Here is a 20,742-nt window from a genome sequence, read left to right on the forward strand (position 1 = left end):
CCATCGGTGTGGCCAAGTGACTGTTTGGTGAGCCTTTGCCGCGCTGAGGCCCAGCAGATTCAGGCCATCCCAGTGCAGCAGGCAGCACAGGAGCACTGCAGGCGCTTCCCTAAGAGACGGGAGCTGTGGCTTTGACCCGCCTGGACCCAGAGGCCGTGGATACCAGGTCATCTGCTTTCAGGCTGAACAGCACACACTGTGAGGCAGTTACACACAGCGGCACTGTCTCCTGGTGCGGTCAGGTTTTAAAAGATGGCGGCTACTGCTACATTGTGTGGGAAGAGTCGAATCCTGTCAGTGTGTCGGGTGTCCTTGGCAAGCGCTCACAAGGCCGGATGAATGTCTTGTCTCTGATTGCCAGCCTGGGTTTGGCAGGGGCAGGTGTCAGGCCACTCGCCGTGGGGCAGTTCTAGGTTTGCGCATGCAGCCTAGGCCTGTCCGAATGTAGCAGCCAGGCACCTCCTGATTTTTCAGTGTCTTCAGGACGAAACAGCTAAGCAGCAGGGCTTGAGGGAGGTAGTCTGATTACAGTTTGAAATACTGATGTTTCTACCATCCCAGCTTCTTTCCCTACCAAGAAGAAACAGACCTCATAAATGGCAGGCTGGGTAAGTACAATTCTCCAGCGCCAAGGGAGAAGGGTGGCTGGTATCTGCTTGTGAAGAGACAGATTGCCACAGCAGGAAAAGGAAAGCTTAAATCCTCCTTGAAAAGGTCTTCACATGCAGAACAATCTCTGAAGACAGTGGCCAGACGGGCTCCAGCTTGACTACCCTCATTGCCACTGCATTTTTAATTCTAGTGACCCTCCACAGTCAATTTTTGTCGTGTGGGGGTGTGCAATTTCATCTGGAACTGTCTTGAGACTCAGTCTGGGTGCCATAGCATAAAAGTCCCCCTTCACTTGCTGGGAGCTGTAACTGGGGGAGTTAATATGTATGTGAGGTGGGTCCTCACTTCCCGAGAGGCTGCGTGAGGAAAAATGGGGGAAAAAGAGGGAAGGAAGAGCGCCTGGGCCTAGCCTAGGTGGCTTGCCTCCTTGGCTTACGTCGCAGCCTCTGTGTCCCCCGGCCGGCCCGGACTGCACCCTCTTCCCAGGCCCTGAGGGGCGGCGCGGCGGGCAGAGGCGCGGGGCGGGCTGGCAAGCGCGGGTCAAGCCGGGCTGTGCGGCCTGCCGCGGCCCTTGAGGTCTCCCCGCCGCCGCCGCTTGCCCGTCCGTGCTGAGGGACGGGGAGGGGGGGGCTCGGTCGTGGGTGCCTCTCCCAGTCCGCAGGCCCGGGACAGAAGAATACGATGCCGATCGCATCCCTTCCCTCTGTCCCCCGCCCCTCTATAAATAACCTGCTGGGCCGACCTGTCAGATTCCCCCGGCAGAGCGGATGCCCTGACCGGGGCCGCCTGCGGTGGAAAGTCTGAATACAAAAAATACCGTCGTAAAAATAGAGCAGCCGGGCAGCCCCTCTGGCAGGTCCTAGCGCCGGGGCCCAGTGGCTCTCGGGGCCGCGCTGGCCCTGGCGCTGACCGCTCCCCTCGCGCTCGACGGCTCCCCTCAGGCCGACGGCTCCCCCCGCGCTCAACGGCTCCCCTCGGGCGAGGGTCTCGCCCGCGCCGCCTCGGCACTGCGCGGCGTGGGGAGCTGCCCCCCGGGACCTAGACAGATGTGCGCCGTGACACCCCGACGGTGAATTCTTGTCTGTTCGTTTAACCGTCAGACGGAGGCACCGTCCATTTCTGCTGTTCTGCTGTGGAACAGACAGTTCCCTTCCAAGTAGTGTTTTTAATTTTGACTTGCCTTTCTAATCAGCGCACATGAAAGAAACAGGAATAATGGTTTAACATCCTAAATGTAGAAATAATAATGAGACAACAATCAAGCAAGAGCTTGCCATTTCAAAAAGAGATGAGAATCTTGCTACCTCTGAAGACTGAACTAGATTTCATCCTGTGCAGACAGCTGCTCCCCTGAAGGGATAGGTTCTCCTCAGCTGCGGTTTCAAGCCACTATAATTTAAAGCAGTGCTTGAAATTATTTATTTATGCTTGTGATGTTACTTCTGGTGGTTTTACCTGCAAAATCTGAATATCGGGAGGTTAAAGCCGCCAACAGATACCAGGAAGCATTGTCTAATTGCTGCTGTGCCTTCTCCTTGTGGTGCACCCATGTTGCAGTTCCTGGCCCTCGGCACCCACTGGAGCATGGCCTGCGCCAGGTGCGGCAGTGGGTGGCCTCGGCTTGCAACCAAGCACCCTCATAGCCACTCGCTCACCTCACTCCGTCCTGTGGGATGAGGAGAAAATAGGAAGAATGAGAGTGAGAAGGCTCGTGGGTCAAGATAAAGGCTGGGAGATCGCTTACCACTTGCTGTTGTGGGCAAACAGGAACTTATTTTATTACTGATTCATACAAATATTTAATTACTGATTCAGTAAAACAAAAACAAAGGAAGCATTAAAACACTTGGAGAAAGCACCTCTCTCCCCCCATTCCCAGGCTCAGCTTCACTCCAGACTCCTCCCCCCTTGTTAGTGCCGCAGGTGGCACTCAGTCCCTTCAGTGAGGCACTGAGCAGCGTTGGGGAGGAGTGTGGTTCTCTGCTGCTCCTCCCTCTTCCTCTGCTCTGGTGTGGATCCTCCATGGGCTGCAGTCCTTTTGGGAATATCTACTCTGCCACGGAGCACCTGCTTCTCCTCTGATCTTGGTTTTTGCACTGCTGTTTGTCACTCTTTTCCCACTTCTTTGGCCATGTGGTTCTTTGCCCTTTCTTAAATACGTTTTTGCAGAGGCACCACCAGCTTGGCTGATGGGCTCAGCTGTATCCTGTGGTGTGGAGCCAGCTGGAACTGGCTGTGTCAAGCATGGGACAGCCTCTGGGCTCTTCTTATGGAGGCCATCCCTGCAGTCCCGCCACTGCCAGCAGCCTGCAGCCTACAGCCAGCAGAGATCTCCATAGAATCAGGGACAGAATTATCTAGAAATGGTGGTCAACTCACTGTAACATCAGCTTGTGAAAGTATGTTTGCTCACAATGGACCAAAGTGGCAGCATTAACCTCCGTGTTTGCCTGGCTTCCCTGTCCCTCTTCCCCGATCCCTGAGTCATGAAGGGGTGAAATGAATCCAGCCACCCTTCAGTTCCTTTTCACATCTCTGTCATTAAAGTGGAACCCTGGCAGGATCTGCTTCTTTGGGTGCCACAAAGTTTATAATTCCGTATTTTTGTTAGTGTTGTTGCCAGCATAAGGTAGTTTTTAGCATGTTGCCCTGTAGACAGTGAAAAAAGGCTGAAAATCAGATACTGCCAGAGCTGCTTTGGAATGGTGAAATTTATGCTTTGATGATTCAATCCCTGCCCCTTGTTGCAGAGCATGTTTCCCACAAGAGTATGCATTCTGTGGGACCCCAGCCTTTGTGTACATGCTAAATCAACACATACCGCTTTTTTTCAGAGAGGACATAGAAACAGAGGCAGTTTTAAAAACTTTTTCTCATAGAATAATCCATGAGGGACAGCTCCTGTAAACCCATGGGAAAGATGACTGTCAGGTTGCATCATTGCAGGTGCTCCTGTAAGCTACTGGTCTTCCTGAATTCCAAGACTCACTTTTTCCTGCAAAGAAGTATTTTCTATATCGAACATTTATGTGATCTTCACCCAGCCCTTAGGGGAAAGGAAGTGAAGGTAGACAGGAGTTTCCTTCTTTGGGACTGCATCAGGCTGCATCTGTTCCAATTCATGTGTCGCAGTTCAGAGGGAGTTCAAGATCAATGCTCAGTGGATGGTGCTGGTGCTTTGGGACCAGCTGGTCAGTGGTTGTCAAAGTCTGTCTTTCCCTCCTTCTCTTCCTTGAACTGTAATACTCAGTTCTGCCATATACGGGACTTAATGTGCTAGAATCTTCCACGTCTGCTCTGTTTGACATCAGAGAGACTTACCTTCGCAGTGATTTAACAGTACTAGTAATTGCTCAGAGCAATTGCCATTACTCATCACCTCAGAGAGCTCCTAGTTTCAAGATAGCCTATGCTGTCCCTCCAAGATTACTGAAAGTTACTTCAGAGCATCTCAGACTCAGGAAGCATTTCCTAGGAAAAGAGACTCATTTTCCTCCCTTGCTGCCTCTGAATGAGGCAGTAAGAAATCACTTACCTGCTTCTTGCATTGTTCATCTCATTTGATTTCAGAAAGCAGGCAGGTCATTGTCTTGGAAATAAAACCACTGGTGGCACTGAGGAGCTTTCTGTCCCAGGTCTCTCAGACTGCGGCTCTGCATTTACAGCATATACCTATGATACACCGTTAAGTCTGCTCTGGACTTCCATGAGCCAGTGGTGCCATATGGAGATTTCTTCCATTGCTTCTGCTTCTGATGTCAAATTTTTTGCTGGGTGGATTATTTTGCCCATGTTAAAGTTGTCCCAGAACCAGTGGGACCTGGAGAATATAGAAGCAGAACATGCTACCGTTGTCAGTCTTTCCCCAACCTCCTGCATTTTCGCATGTCAGGAAGAAGCACAGACGGCTGAGCCCACCTTGCCTTAACAGCCTGTGCATTTTTTGCATCACACAGTGTTGAGGGGCAGACGTTACTGAGAGACAGCTCATTGTTTGAAAGATGCTAGTTCTGTGCACGTACAACTTTTGTCGGAATGGATAATATATCTGAAAGAATATCAGGAACTGCAGAGTAAGTAGCCATCTTCCCCCCCCCCCCTTGCGCACCCCCCCCCCCGCCCCTTGCTATTTGATTTGTAGCAACCACATAACAAAAGAATTAAGTAGTAAATGTCTTTCTTAAGCTTCGTTATTTTAAAGGTACTCAGCCATTTTAAAGGTGTAAGTTTAAATAATTTGTAGTGCATGTAGGCAAGGATGGAAAGGAAGTCTGAAATGACGATTGAATGCATTTAGAAGTTACTAACAATCCTTCTTTTCCCTATAAAAACAGAATAGATGGAATAGTGTTGATAGCGGTTTGGAAGGGCTGAGAACCCAGGTGGTTTCCATTTGCTTTTTCCTCATCATAGATAGGATTATTATGTGACTCTTGGAGATTTCCAAAGCAAATGTGAATAGGAGGAAAACTAACATCCATTCTAGGGATGACAGTTAAATTGAATAGTCCTGGCTATGAATACAGTAGGCTTTTTCTTCTTTGACAAAATAATTCACCAGATTGTTATTGTTTCAGTGACTTAGATGGAAGTTTTTACGCTATAAATCCTCATGTGATCCATAAGCCTGTGATACTATATCGAAGTCATAGTCAAATGCATACACCAATGTAACTACCTTAACCTTCTTAATCTTGAGTTTTCTGTATCAGCTCGTTGTTTCATAGCTTCAGCAATAATGAATATGTTTCAGTGACCTCTTCAACTATTTCTGTCAAGACGTCCTGATAGTTTCAAAAAACATCCTTCTCTTTATTTTCTCCTACTGAAGCAAAATGTTCAAAGATTACATGTTTCTGAAAAAAGTGGTACCCTATTGAAAAATGAGTCACCTCTAAATTTTATAGGTTATCGACGTGTGAGACATTGTGTAAGCCCGTCTTCATCTTTGGGAAGAGAACAAATATGTCCAGCTATGCTGAACAGAAGAAGCTTTGCTTTGACTCTAAACAATGTCCTTTCCTTTGATTAATATTGCTGCTGCTCTTATCCTTAGTCCAAAGGTTAGTATCTTTTTATTCACAATCCAGAAAAAAGTCAGCAGTGTAAAGTTAACATTACATATTCAAATCCAAAATTATAATTTCTTCTAGGCAGACACTTATAGGGTAAGAATGATCCTTACATTTTAGAGAAAAATGAATAAGAAATGCATGAAGCATAAGGAGACAAATGCTTCTAAGAAGATTCCTGCCACTTGTTTATCTGGCATTACAGTTTAGCACACAATTCACGTAATTGAAAGCTTCTGATTTTAAGTAGATAAAGTAATTGTATAATCAGCAATGCGCATGGCACGTATATGATGTGCTGATCAAGTTCAGAAGGCTGAGCCTACGGATCACAAAAAGGTACGAGGTAGTTGCCTTGGGCAGGATGGGGCTTCTGCTGGGATTTCTACAGAGGTGGTGGTTGATACACTGAATGGGAGCCGCAGGGCAGGCAGGGTTTCTTCTAGTCCCTTCTAGTTTTCCAGGCTTGAAAGCTGCTTTTAAGAGGAGGTTTTCAGCTAACTTTATCCCTCCACTCCCTCAAAATGTTTTTTCACAATCTCTTTATTGTCACAAATTAGGCCACTAAGATTTTTCTTTTATGGTTTCCAATTTTGCTTTCTGGTGCTAATCACTTTCGCGCAGGTATCTGCTTATTGAATTCCCAGCAGAGCAAGAACCTGAAGTAAGTCCTGTGTTATGCCCCTGCCTGTTGAATTGTGATTCTCAGCGATGTAGAGCCAGAGATCTGCCATCGTTGCTGTACTTACTTAGCAAACTTCAATGCAGCGAACATCTTGGTAGTCAGGAAAGCATTAGGGTGGTCTCTGGGTGTATTCAGAAAAACAGCATGGCACTGCTGAAACTTTCATGAGTAAATTTGGCAAGCCCTAGAAACTTAAAGAAAACTAATAACCCCCAAGCATAAATTCTGCATTAATTAAAGATATTTCCCCCAAAACACTTTCCCACTGCCTGCTGAGGTAGGCTGAATGGATGTGCGTGTTCTGGTATTGAGAAATATCAGATAATGCTGACCATAGTCTGGTTCTTAAAAGAAATGTCTGCCATAGACACCAGTTTTTGAAAAATCTTTGATATCTTCCATATGTTTACTAAATCTTGCTACGCTTATGAGGCATGGCAACATCACACATCTTCACCACCAGCTGTTAGTAATAAAGAAGAGAGAGCTTAGAATCACAGTAAGTTTGTCATCAGCTGTACTATTTGTTAATCTGAATGTTCTTGAAAATTCAACAAAGTTCCATTGTAAATATGGGAAGCATCCACTGTTGTAGTTGCAAGTTTACATCAGTGAAATTATAGATAATTGTAAATATGTAAAATATATAAGTATGTAAACAATTAACATTTATGCCAAAGTGGAATAATTATTCAGCAGCACTTCTTTCGAAAAATGAAGAGATTCAAACATATTGCTATTGAAGAGGTGGTACTGTTCTCTAGCAGTGATAAATATTCTTTTTTTCCCTCTCTTCTAATTCAAATTTTGAGGAGTGATCGGTACTGACCCTATATGAGGGCTAAATGGTGCATCTAATTCTCATTTTAAATGAGGTGGAGGGCAGTTACTGGTATCACACCAGATACAGGGAACCCAGGAAAAGCCTTTCTTTTCCACTTCTGCCCCTTTCTATGAGATGTTAAGCGTAGATCACCTGTAATGGAGAACCAAGGTCAGTAGTTTGTATGGGAATAACTTTCTGATTTCTAAATCAAATCTTCTCAGGGAGACCTATTACTACATTATTTATTTAGATTTATTTCAGTATCAAATAGATGCTTTTCAAAGTGCATTTATAATCCACTACATTGCCAAGATAAAACACAGGAGCCTTTCCCAAATGAACTAGATGAAATGACAACAAACTCCTCAGAGCTCCAGATCTCCTGACCATAGTGCTTACGTCTGAGTGACCAGCTTATTTCCACCTCCCTCAAAGCCTTCAGAAAGGGAAGAATGAATTACAAAAGAGATGTTGCACCCAGAGCTAGCTCTCTTCAGCTGAGCATATGCTGTCAGACAGTAACTTGGACACTGGTAACACCACTGGCAGCACACCATTCATCTGTCATCCAGAAAAAACCGTATTTGGAACCCAGTGTGTTGGTGGCTCTGATAGCTGGTCATACTTGGCTAGAAAGTTCAAAGCGAGGGTGGGTTATGTCTGAGGGGTCTGCAGTCACGCTGTTTGGACAGCACTGTAGGTGTACTCCAAAGGACATCTAGTTTGGCAGGCAGCATGCTGTGCAGGCTCTTGAACACACAGATAGCTGGAACACCATAGTTGTGTTTGGATTTTGTCTCAGCGCACTTACAGCTGTCTCAAACTGAAGCTGGAGCGGCATCAGAAATGTGTTGTCACAGAGCTGGGTGAGACATACCTGAATGTTACCTTGTCTCTTCTGAGCTTCTCACGTGTTATCTCCACGATTTCTCAGTTCCAATGTTGTCTCAGTGGCTCACAAAACTGCTGTAATTATTTGTTGGGTGTTAAGAACCCCAAATTTGTGCAACAGAAATGAAGGAAAGAATACCACATCAACATTCCTTAGTCTGAATTGGTGACTTCTGTGATGCCTCTCTCATACTGGATTAGTAACAGCTTGAAAGGTCACCTGAACGGAAGAAGTGGCCATTGGGTCTCTGGGGCAGTCTGAAAGGCAAAAAATCGCCTTACTTTACACATTGTGTTTTCTGTAAACAGAAAAAACATCACTGGCACAGTTACACTCTGCTTACTTTAAGTGAAAATGTAAGTCAGGAAGGTTAAATGTGTTTCAGGTTTCTGCTTCAGCCAGAACAATGTGTCTGGACATGGCGTCTAGCACCAACCAAATATTTCGTTTGGAAAGGTATGCTCAGCTTTTTATGGTATCTCCCTTACTGGGATACTGTGTATTTCAGATTGATATGATGACTCAATGTACTTATATTTCAGTAGTTAAAATAGGGGTAAATCAGAGTATTTTATTTCACGGATGGGAGAGGAGGTCTACATCAAAATGAACTTTGAATTAATTATGTCAGCAATCTGTAATTTGTCTGAGGATATGGAATCTCCTGGGGGAAGCTACAGGATCACAGCAAACTTGAACTATAAGGAAATCTAGTGCATTTCATTGTGCAAATAACAATTCATGTGATAATAACATACTTCTCATGTTTGCTGCCTTGCTGTATGAAAAGTTTTTTTTTCTTTTTTTTGCTTCCTTGCTGTATGAAAAGCTTTTTTTCCCTAAATTGCACTATTTCTTTCAGAATAATTATGCACTTTTGTTCTTAAATACACTTGAATTTGAGTATTACTTGTATTCGCAGACAAAAGCTGCTTAGTATCTGATTTCTTATGCTGCCTTAATATTCATTCTTCAATTGGTCCGTTTCAGTTTGGCTTTCTGATTCCTGTAACACTGAAAATGAAAGATTATGCAAAACTTTGTTTCCAGTGACTTTTTGCCTGTTGCTGTTTTTAGCATGTGACTTTGCCTGTACCTGTGGAGGATTTATCTTCTTACTTGTTACAGTGACCATCAAAGCATGGTGTTATATATTTTTGATGACAGTCAAATAGAAGTGCACTGCTGATTCCCAAATTATCATGAGAATAAGACAGAACTGATAAAAAATGTAGAACATTTGCACCTTCTGTTACTCACTCCCAGGCATTGAATGTTGTGATCTGGTCACAAGGAGCTGTAAGAATGAGTCTGTTCAAATTTCTCTGTATATGCTATTGTGTGTTTAAACATTGACACTTCACATGTTCAGTTTTTGCTCTGTAGCCATGAGAGCTGGGAACCACCTTCCCTTACAGGGAAAGGAAAGCTGTGATGGGCTGGTACGGTCATGTGAATCCAATGTCTAGAGCTTTAAGACCAGCATCAAGAGAGTTGATAAAATCACAGGAACCTTCAACAAGAGCTCTGCTTCAATGTTGGAAGAGGAACAATATCAAGGATACGGAAAGAACTGCAGAAAGTTTTCATAATCTAACATATTTTTGATACAGGAACTGTTGCTTGGCTGGGTAGCAGATTCCTCAATGGCATTATGAGGACTTCTGCAAGGCCGCCTGTCTACTGCCCCTAATGACATTCTTTCTGCATGTCATGGTAATACTTTCAACTTCTTTCCAGCATAAACACTATGGTGGATGGCTTGCTCAAGATATTTTGATGTTTCTGATCCAACAGTTGTCTTCTACATTTCTTTGCAGAGCCCCATCATGCATAGAAGATACTGACAGTAGGCTGTTAGCCCTAATTATATTTATTGGGAAAACATGTTAGGTTTGTGGTGACAATAGCAGGAGATACTTTGTCGAGTGCTTATACCATGATTCAGGCTGTTTTGTAGACTAGTGACTTAGATACTTTTTGAGTCAAAAGGGAAAATTGTGTGCTACCTGTAGGCTTTTCACCCATAAATCTTAATGTATTCTGTCATTTCTGTGCTTTCATATGATAGGTATGTTATTGAAATGACACCCGTGAGATCAAATTCTCCCCACATCTTGCCAAAGATAATTTGTGAATTTCGGTCCAACGAATTTTTAGTCTTTCTGTAGTCAGATGGGACTGTATTATTTTTCCATCTTACTTTTTTCTGCCTCTGTGGTTTCAGAAAATCAACTGTGAGCAGTCTGATCCAGCAGTCCTAGATAAGCCTAGGATTTTTTAAAAAATCTGCATTTCGTGGTGTATTTCCTTTATTGCAGCCATTACTCAAAGAATGGCACTCAGGTAAGGAGTAGTCAATGACATTTCATTAGGGACAGAACATTTTAGCTGTCAGAAGAAATTATCTGATGTTTTTAAGCACCCTGTATTCTAACTGTATTCTTGTTTAATACAAAACCTGACTATATTAATACAAAACCTGATTGTATTAAAAGCAAATTACTTATTTTCTTGAAAAGACGCTGACATTTCCTAACTATGGTGTACACAGTATTTAATTCAAAAAGGTCTTTCCTGAATTGAGTTTTCTAACAACAGCGGTAGGAAGGGATCTTACACAAGTATTCTTCAAGCATTGAGAAAATGTTTTCATCAAGTGCTGTGCTAAATCTATTTTATGCCAAAATCTTCAGCATTTTGGGTTGGTTTCTTTCAGTCTGTGCTCAAGGATTCTGCTTCTAAGTCTTCTTGCCCTTCCCTTGGAAAGGGAGGTAAATGTGTATCTACCTCAGTCTTACAGACTTAGAGAATGATTCACAGAAACTATTGACTACAGAGATTGTTGAGGGAGACTGGTTTCTTATCTTGGCCGCTGACCTGGAAGCTTTAAGTGAGCGAAGTGAATAAGCGTGTAGCACCCCTGTTTCCTTCTACAGGCTCATTTGTCTCTGAAGAGTCCATTGTTTATGCCTCTATTCCATTATTTATTAGAATTGAGAGGAGAGAGCATGTCTGAAGTTTATGCAGATACCATTGGCATATGTCCTGGGTTTGGCTAGGACAGGATTAATTTTCACAAGAAGCTGGGAGGGGGCACAGTCAGGACAGCTGAACTGAACTAGCCAAGGGGATATTCGATACCATACTGATGTTGTGCTCAGTATATAGGGGGGAGCAGGCTGGGGGAGCATGAGTGTCTTGGGAAGGCATTGGGTGCCAGGGGCTGCGGTCTGGGTCTGGGTCCGGGTCCAGGTCTGGGTGGTGAGCAGTTGTGTTGTGCATCACACACTTTATGTACTATTTCATTAGTAGTGTTGTTAATTGCTCTTTCTTCTCTCCTTGGGGTGTTCTGTTAAACTGTCCTTATCTCAGCCCTCAAGGTTTTACCTTTTTTCTTCCGATTCTCCTCCCCATCCTACTGGGGGCGGGGGAGGAGTGAGCGAGCAGCCTCACGGTGGTTTGTTGCTGGCTGGGCCTAAGCCGCGGCAGCATCCTAGAGCACTTAAAACTGTTGCATATATTCTTTGTGTATTGCAACATTTGATGGCAAGAGGAAAAGAAACAGTATCAGAAAATATATAAAAAGTAGGTATAATGCATTTATGTTTATTTATATGACACTTTATTAAATTCTCATTGATTATATAGGAACCATTAGCACTATCTCTAGTTTTATTTCATATTCACCACATCAATGGATGGGAAAAACTCATGTAGATGTTGAAATGATGGAAAACTGGCAAAATTGGAAAACTGAAAAAATTAACTGTATGCTTGCTGAGTCACCGATGATGATTTTAAATAGGTTTGGTGGGGTTTTTTTTCATGAGATCTTCTCCTGAAGAAAGGAAAAATACAACATGCTGTTCAGTTGCCTATAAATATTTACTTTGCTATTATACAAAACTAGCAATTCGTGGTGTTTAGAGAAGCATGTCTCTCACAATCAAGCATTCTTTTCTTGAGCAGTCACTGAGAGAAAAAAAAAGGGACAACAGTCCCCTTTAAAATTGGTGGTAGGAAGTTGAGGTTTATTGTTGCTTTCAGGAGTTGACAAGAAAGCAAGTGTTTGAAGTTCTCCTTTAGTATGAACTTTTGCCTAAAGTAGCTAGTATCCACAATGCCAATGGACTTTAGAAAAAATTTTTCACAGAAACAGAGGAACATAAGAAGCTCACTGTTTCCACTGGCACACATGCAATCTCTCTCTTGTTAACTCTGATGCATCTCTACAACTGGGTGCTAACTGTGTTCTCAGTTTTACGCTTGTGCTTGGGATGATTACGATCTCACGTACCTCCAAAATATTCAATTATCACCTCCTCCTCACCAAAAAAGTAAAAAAAAGATAATGAATACTATTTCTGTGTGTTTTCTCAATTCTTTGAGAACACAATTTTATTTTTTATTAATAACATAAGTTTTTCACTCCTAAGACAAACTCTGCGGAGTCATGGGTCAGCATTTACTTTGTATTACACTGCGTAGAGCTGGGCACTTTTACCTGGGATTTGCAAGAAGTGCGTCTTAATTGGGAGTCATTCCTTTAGGGAAACTAACTGGATCTTATGTTTGTTTGTCTTGAAGAAGCTAAGAGTAGCTCCTGAAGAGTAGCTCTGAAGAAGCTCCTGAGTGCCCTAGTTATTGGGCTGTGTAGGGATGGTCCTACTCCCTACTATCTGGCCCTGCAGAACTGTGTTCTCTTTTACAGAATATTGTGACTTCAAGGGATAGTGTGCTCTGATTCAGGAGGAGTCTGTGTTCAGTGGGTTGTGATACTCTACTGAGTTGTAGATCTAATTTTTAACTGCTTCAGGCTGAAGAGGGAATTGAACTCAACAGCCCCATTTCCCATGGGAGCACTAACCACTGCACTGTTATCAAGGGCCATTTTAGGCCATTTATCTGTCTTTTTTTTTTTTTTTTGTCTGTGCTTTCAAAAGTAGTTATGGCAGCTGTGTTTTGGGAGATCTGTATTCATAACAGAGCTGTGTTATTCCTCTGTTACCTGTGCTTAGATCTCCCAAGGGGGCCTAATACAGGCTGTGCAAACCAAGGTTATGGCATTCAGGGAAGCCTGCCATGAGTAGCTGCTAAGCTGCTATATTCCAGCATGACCAGAAGCAAAACTTCAGGCAGACTTTGAAGACTGTAATGTGAAAATGTAGGCACGTGTGGACTGCAGGGAGTTACACAATCAAGCAGATGTTGTCTAAATGTCACTTGAATTTAGGTTCCTAAAAGTCACCTGAATCCTTATCTTTGTGCCTGTAAATTTGACATGTTATTTGGAGGTAAGGGCAGTTATTTAGCTGAGATACCCCGAAATCTTGGATTGCAGCATTTGCAACTTCTGAATAAGCTGTTGATTAACAAAAACACTTCTGACAACCAATTAATTCTCTCCAACATTCTTTGTCTTTGTCTTGTTGTGGGAAATGGTGATGATCAGATTACAGACCTTGTCAACTCACTCAGGCTGTACCCTGTCAAAGGACAGAGCTACCACTCTTGTTATTCTCACCCTGAGCTGGCTGTTTCAGATGTTCACATAACTTCACCTTCTTTAAGCTGACCATCAACTTACATCCTGCTTGCTAGCTAAGCCCAGCAGTAGGACAGTGTTGATACTGAATCACTGGAACAGGAAGGTGGTTGTCAAGTGAGACACTGCTAGCACCTCACACTTTACTGGTACTGTGTGCATTTTCAATGTTACCTAGTCTTTACTTTGAACAGTGGAAGTAGCCAAAAAAGTTGTATGGGACACTGCACTGGATGGATCTCAAGGAGGTCAGACAACATGTGATGCTCAGCAGTATCAGAAAAGGTGCATAAAACTGCACAAAGGCAGTTTTCTTAATTCTTGCTGTCTGTACAGTGTCTTCAGTGTCTAGTAACCAGGAGAATCAGAAACAGGTGATAAATCTAGTGTTATCAGGAAGGAAAGTTTCCTTACAAATAGTCTTTGTGCCATGCTGGAAAAACAGACACTTCAGAATGATGAAAAATTATGCTGTAAATCCCACTTATGCCTACAGTCTTCTCAGTCAAGGCAGTAAAATGGGCAGTGAGGTGAGGGAGGTATAAATCTAGTCTCTCTGTGCAGCAATTCCTTAAGAAATAGTTCAACTTCCATTTGTGCCAGTCAGTCCGGTAACCTGTTTTTCACAGAAAGGCGCTTACAGCAGAGCTAGCCAAATGGATAACCCACAGATACTGGCAGTTACAAGCCTAATAATATGTATGTTGTAGACTTCAGTCTCTTGAGGTTCTTTGAGGAGAGGCTGTCAGGGTGATGGATGCCTTTACACTCTTTTGTCCTGTCACAAGCAACTTCAGTGTGATTTGCCTGACAAAGAGGATGAACTATTAGTCATCCTTTGGGAAGACATTGTCTGGAATTAATAATCCCATCATCCCATTTCACCTTATCATAGGGGAAATGGTAATTATTTTTAGTCAATTTTAAATAAAGTTGTATTAACTTCAAAACAATAGTTTCAATCTTCCTATTAAATATTGATTTGGAATTTTGTTTTTGTTTAAAAATTATGACATTTTTCCAGTATATGAGATTATGGTCTTAATTGAGTTATGTTTAGAAAATATACATTTTATATATGTGTTTAGGCTTTTGCAAAGTTTTGAATTTTTCTAATTTGTGCAGCTCAATTGAGTTCAGGTAATCACTCTTCTCTATTCTTCTGTATTCCACTTATAAAACAGAAAATCTTAATTGCAAAATCTACAGAATACTGTGATAAGTTATAATTTTGTTAATTACTTAAAAAATGAGATAGCATTATTGTGCGTAATAAGTGGAACAGTCCTTATCACTTTTGTTGTCACTTAAAACAAAGATTATGATATTTGCTTGATTTCTTAATAAAAGAAACTTAAGAACATGGAGCTCTTTAATTAGTAAAGAATTAATTTTAACTATAAAAGAATCCGTATTCATCCTTATTTCTTAAATTTATTACGCATTTTACATTTTTTCAAATGAAATGCCTATCCAATATCTAGCTCATCAGAAATGTTTAGAAATTTAAATGAAGCTCTAAGTCTGTGGATATTGGGTGAATTATATGGATTACACTAGGCTGTCCACTGAAAAGAAAGTTTACATACAACTTTTTGTTAAGAATCTAAAAGCCATTTATGGCATATATTTAAATCATACAGCTGTTCTGTGTGATGGGTAGGACTGCTACTGAAAACACAGGCGTTACTAACTGACACCAGAGTGATAAAACTGTGCTCTTTTGTTTTTCAGGTCTTAGGAACAGATGAGGATAATATGGGGGATGGTTGCTCTCAGAAACTGGCTTCTGCCAAGTTCCTTCGACTTTCGCTCCTAATACTGATTCCATGCATCTGTGCCCTTATCCTTCTATTGGTGATCCTGCTTACCTTTGTAGGTAAGTGCCAGTGGAGTAAGTTGACACATTTTTAATTAAGGACACTAAACCTGACACTGCATTCTCAAGTGCTAATGTGGATATTAAAGATACGTTTTAGTGCATCTACCTAACAAACTAACAAACTAATTACCTAGGACTTAATAATGTTTGTTACAGAGAAATACAGATGCTATTTAGATTTATATATTTAAAATGTATTTAAGATACTGAAGAGGAAACCTTTTCTGAATTTCTCAAAGTAGATTTTTGAGGATCACACTCCCTTGAGCCTGTAGTACACAGACGGTTTTCAGCAGTCTTTTTAGAAGTACAAAAAGATATTTATGTTAGAACTTTAGATGACTGTCAGTGGAATGGAATATTTATCCCTTGATGTCACACTTTGGTGTGCAAATCTGATTTTTATTTTCAGCTGAAAGTTAATTTATAAATAGCCACAAATCTTTCTGAACAGCCAACAAAATATTTCTGTTTAACTAAGGAAAGTTGTGTTCGTTTCTTCTAAATATGAAATACGTATCAATGCAGAACCCCAAGTATGTTTTGTGGAAACTTGTTCCAGGTATACTAGATTTCATAATGGCTTAGTCTGTTAACTAACTCTGTGTCTGTTATAGAATTAATAAGTAATAATTTATTACCAAAAAATGTTTAAAAAGCCTTCCATTTGGTACCTTTAGAGAAGCTGACATATCAATAAATTGCTTCAACTACAACATGAGAAAGATAGTAGTGCTAGGTTAAAGGATTACTTTTTCAGGAAAAAAAAAAGGTAAAAAAAATATCTGCTTTCAATGCTGAGGGTTTCTGGGATTTTTACTTCTTTTTTTTTGTTAATAAGAATATTTTCTAGTTAAGCTTCCTGAAGTACTTCAGAAGCACATCTGTAACAAGTGGGGTAATGTGTGAGGTATATAGCTATAAATCTGTTTTCCTATTTTAAACCCCTAATTTCAATACACATCATACAATCCAACAGCTAGCAAGCAGGAGGAAACTAAACACGTCTCAATAGCACCTTCAGCACTGTCAAAATCAGGACAAACTAAATCTGTTTTCTCAATTCAGTCTCTAAAGGTTTTGCAACAAGGCATTGTAGGCCTGTTCTTTTCATTTAGCTTAAGTTAAGGAAGTGAAAAAAAAACCCCAAAGCTAGTGAATATTATGATTGACAAGTAAGTCTTGGGTTGTATCTTTAAACTAAGAACAGTCTGAAGTGGATTAAGATCAAGTCAGTCTGGCAATTAGGAAATACGATGCCATTCAATTTACTTTCCTTATGCTTAGCATTCCATTTGTATCCTTCATATACTCTGCCCTAGATTTTCATTCTTTAGTGAGAAAGCAGATAAAAAAGCAGGTGTATTTACGTCAGTGTTACTGCATCGCCTTCTCTGAGGCTTTATTGACATAACACTCATTAAAATGTATGAAATCCTTTGGGGAAATGGGACCTGTTCTGATCCTACTTACATAGCAAAAATCAGGACTATCTCCTCTTAAGTCAATCTAATTACTGTAGGGGAAGAATAAGGCTTGGTGTTATTACCCGAATCTAAATCTGGCAAAGGTCCCTTCAGCATCTTTTGTATTAGCGTGATTATAATTCAGTATTCTCTCTCAGTTAGCAGCTTTCATTTTATGTGCATTGTTAGCCTAGAAACAAAAATATCTGATGACTGTAATTAAATGAACAAATTCTGTGGACATCTTTAAAGTGTGTAATATAATATAGTCTATTCTATGTATTGACACTACACCATATCCAGAATAGTACTTCATATTATTTTCAGATCAATAACAACTGAATTCTATTGCAGTCTAATATTGGTATGATGACTTACAATGTAAGAAATGAGTTGATATTCCTGACTGGCTAACACAAATTATTCAATATATGGGAAATTCTGTTCTTATTTTTTCATGAAATGGAGGAGTTAATTCTGTGGTTGTCATTCCAGTATCTTTTGCTGGTGCTTAAAATATAAATAGAGAGCTCCTAGATATCATTTAGAGCCTTATGGACTTTTTTGATTTGACTTTGGTAATGAACTCATCAGAAAATTAGGCCCTTTATATTTTGCAAGAAAGTATTTTATTTCCTGTAGTTAATTTGTAGGTAATTATTCTTTTCCTTCTGTAATATTTTTTAAATTAAATGAGGCATACACACATGAAAAAGTATGCATGTACCTTAGAACTTTCCTATTCACTTGCCTTACATCTGTTTTGTTGCCTGCACATTATTGCAAGCTCTGATGTTGAAGAAACTGAAAAGTTAATATGGGTGGAAGAAGACAGGCAGAGCAGTACAATTATATTGTAGTAGTAGAGAATATCCTACTGGAGGTGTGTCATGGGGGTCTGTTTTCAGAATATGTCGTTAATCAACCTTCCAAAAATTATTTACCATCGAAGTATTCAAGACGCAAAGCCCTTGAAGAAGTTATTTTGTTAGAACTGTGTGCAAGGAATGGACAAAGAAAATTATCAGTAGAGATACACATTCTTTTGACTAAAGGTACAAGAGACTTTTATGGTCCACAGAAGAAAATAGCAAGCTGAGTTTTTCAGCTTTGATTTCTTTTAAGTACTTATACTCTGGCTCTGCATACTCTTCCATCTCTCACCAGGAGTACAGCATGCTTGTCAACCCATACAAGGAAATTTTGTAATGAATGAATGTTGTTTCACTCATTGAAGTAGAGGCAGTAGCAGTTGCTATGAAGGAAGTCTAGACCATCACCATAATAATTTGTTGATTGCCTGTGTTACATCAGAGGGCAGGAGGGCTTAGGAACGGTGCTTGCTTTGGACTACTGAAGACCTAACATGCAAGGTCTTGACCATGAAGACCTAACTCAGTAAAATAAATTTGAAGGGGGAGAAAAGGCTAGATTATACATGACTGAAATTACTGGTATCTTACAATCTCATTTGATCCCTCTAGACATCAAAAGCCTTCTAATAAGATAGGTCTGTAATTTTTTTTTCTAGGGATTATAGTTAGTATAGTATACTGAATTTTCATTGCTTTCCAGAAAAAGAAACCATAACTGAATCCATGGTTCGAATAGCTAAATCTTTCTTTAAAATGAAGAGATGTAAGATCACCTTCAACTTGTGTTAGAGTCTGTAGTTTATGTCCAATTTTGCTAACACTGAAAAAAAATCCTTAAGTAATGAATAGCATGCAAAAATTACAAAGGTGAAAATTAGCATGTTTGTAAGAATGAAAAACCTCTGGTGTTTTCACTCTTTTCCTTGAGGAGAGGAAGTGTTCTAAACCACTTGAAACATTGTTTTTAAGAAGTCCTTCATGGCTGGTAAGCATTATATCAGATTGGCATTTTTTTTTTGGTACTGTAATTGCTTACCATTGCAGTTATTTATCTGCAAAAACAATGCTTTATACTTACAGTTCCATAAAAGAAAATAAATTACATTTATTTTATAGTGTTAAATGCATTCCATGGTAGATGTCCCATTACTCTCTTTCCTTCTCATCACTATCCTCAACTCATGTGGTCTTCTACCACCAACAAATGCTTTGTCTATTGCTTTCTGCAGAATTCAGAACAAATCTTGTGAGACACGTAAAGAATGGTTTCATGTATGTCAGACTTTTACAGTCCAGATGTAATTTTGGGCACATGATGACACTGCAGGACCACATCAAATAAGCCTGCCTTTCAGGAAGCAGCATACCCTCTTATCTATGCACAATGTTAGACATTCATGCATTTTGCAAAACAATTTTTTAAAAATCTGTTAGTCTGTCAACACTGGTGGAATGAGGATTACAGTTAAAGTCTCTAAGATGCACTGTTGACTATAGATATGCAAATAATTGAGGTTTTGATTCTCTCAGCGCCCTTACATTATCAGTACACAGTGTTTATATTTTGGCTCTGACATGTATTTTGAGATTAATTTTAGTTCTGAGTGACAATTATTACTTATGTGTGATGGGTTGTATTTGCCATTTTAATCTTACCGTCCTTAAAAACAAAGCTCACTCTAATAGCTGCATTTTTATTATCCTTGTATAACTATGAACCGGACTGGGCAGTTCTCAAATCATTCTGTTTGGGAAATCTGTAGCAAGATTCTGTCCACCTGAGAGATGTCGTCAATGCTCTTGCATGTCACTGGTTGAACAATGATCATTACTATTATATCATCTGTGAGACCTGTACTGTCCTTTCCCTTCCTCTCCTGAGAACACAAAATGAGCTATGTCCCCTTCACAGAATAAACACCAGGAAAAGTACATTATTGTAAAACCGCTAGGCTTAGTCTGTGGCTGTTGGATCTTCCACATTCATAAGGTAACATGCATATGTCAAGACTCCTGTATCAATTTGGGAACATGATTGTACTGGCCCATAAGGAACATTTTGCCACACAGAGGAAGTTAAAGTTGCAGGGACTTGTACTCTATAGAGTAAAAGGATCTTGATCTGTGAATCAGTTGGAGATGCTGGTAGTCCTCCAAGTGATGTTGAGCCTTGAGGCATATAACACGTCCTCAGAATCTAAAGTGACTAGCAGCATGAAGATCCAAAAGCTACAATTGTGAAAGCAACATGAAACGTAAACAATTCTGTTGTCAATCAATGGCAATATTTGCTGTAAGACAGGTGTCTAAATTTATGAGTTTAACACTAACATACAAATAAACCATTTGGTCCTGGCAGATTTTCTAATGGGAGATGGTAATCATCAGCTAAGTGATTTGTCAGTTCTTTAATTTGATCTTGCCAACACAGCTATATTATGGGGACTGTCCAAAGAGTGTATCCCAGAGCAGCCTGTATTTCACCCATGTGTAACAAGTAATTTAGTTTAGCAAGCCTTCTTTGCTGATACATCTGGAACAGTGGGAAAAAAAAGATGCTGTGAATACAGCTCCAGGTCAGAAAGTCTGCTGTGAGACATCACTGAGGTCCACGGGGAATTGTTCTTGTGATCTAGAGAATGATGAAAGTCTGGCAGTCCACCTAGCACAGATGGACAGAAGATGGCAGATCCTTCAGCCCTTTAGTACGATGCTGGTATTTTTTGCTTAGACTTTGTTGCCTGAAAGCCAGAAGGTGATGAAAGGGAAAATCTCCTCTTTCTGCACAGGGCCTTAGGAGCCTGGTTTCATTCTGCAGCTTCTTTTAAAAGATGCCTTCCACAAAGTTTACTTTGAGTTCCGTTATATCTGGGAACTGATCCAT

General features: G+C 40.7%; 1 protein-coding gene across 1 annotated transcript in view; it reads left to right on the forward strand.

Annotated features, from left to right (window-relative positions):
* Positions 1–20,742, forward strand: part of CORIN (corin, serine peptidase) — a 156,427-nt gene that overhangs the window by 3,174 nt on the left and 132,511 nt on the right. Inside the window, exon 2 of the mRNA XM_086464230.1 lies at positions 15,370–15,514. Coding sequence (XP_086320356.1) covers positions 15,370–15,514 — 145 coding nt within the window. The remainder of the gene's footprint in view (positions 1–15,369; positions 15,515–20,742) is intronic.

The sequence above is a fragment of the Leptosomus discolor genome, chromosome 4 (assembly GCF_034619465.1).
Source record: "Leptosomus discolor isolate bLepDis1 chromosome 4, bLepDis1.hap2, whole genome shotgun sequence".
In the NCBI taxonomy this organism is placed as follows: domain Eukaryota; kingdom Metazoa; phylum Chordata; class Aves; order Leptosomiformes; family Leptosomidae; genus Leptosomus; species Leptosomus discolor.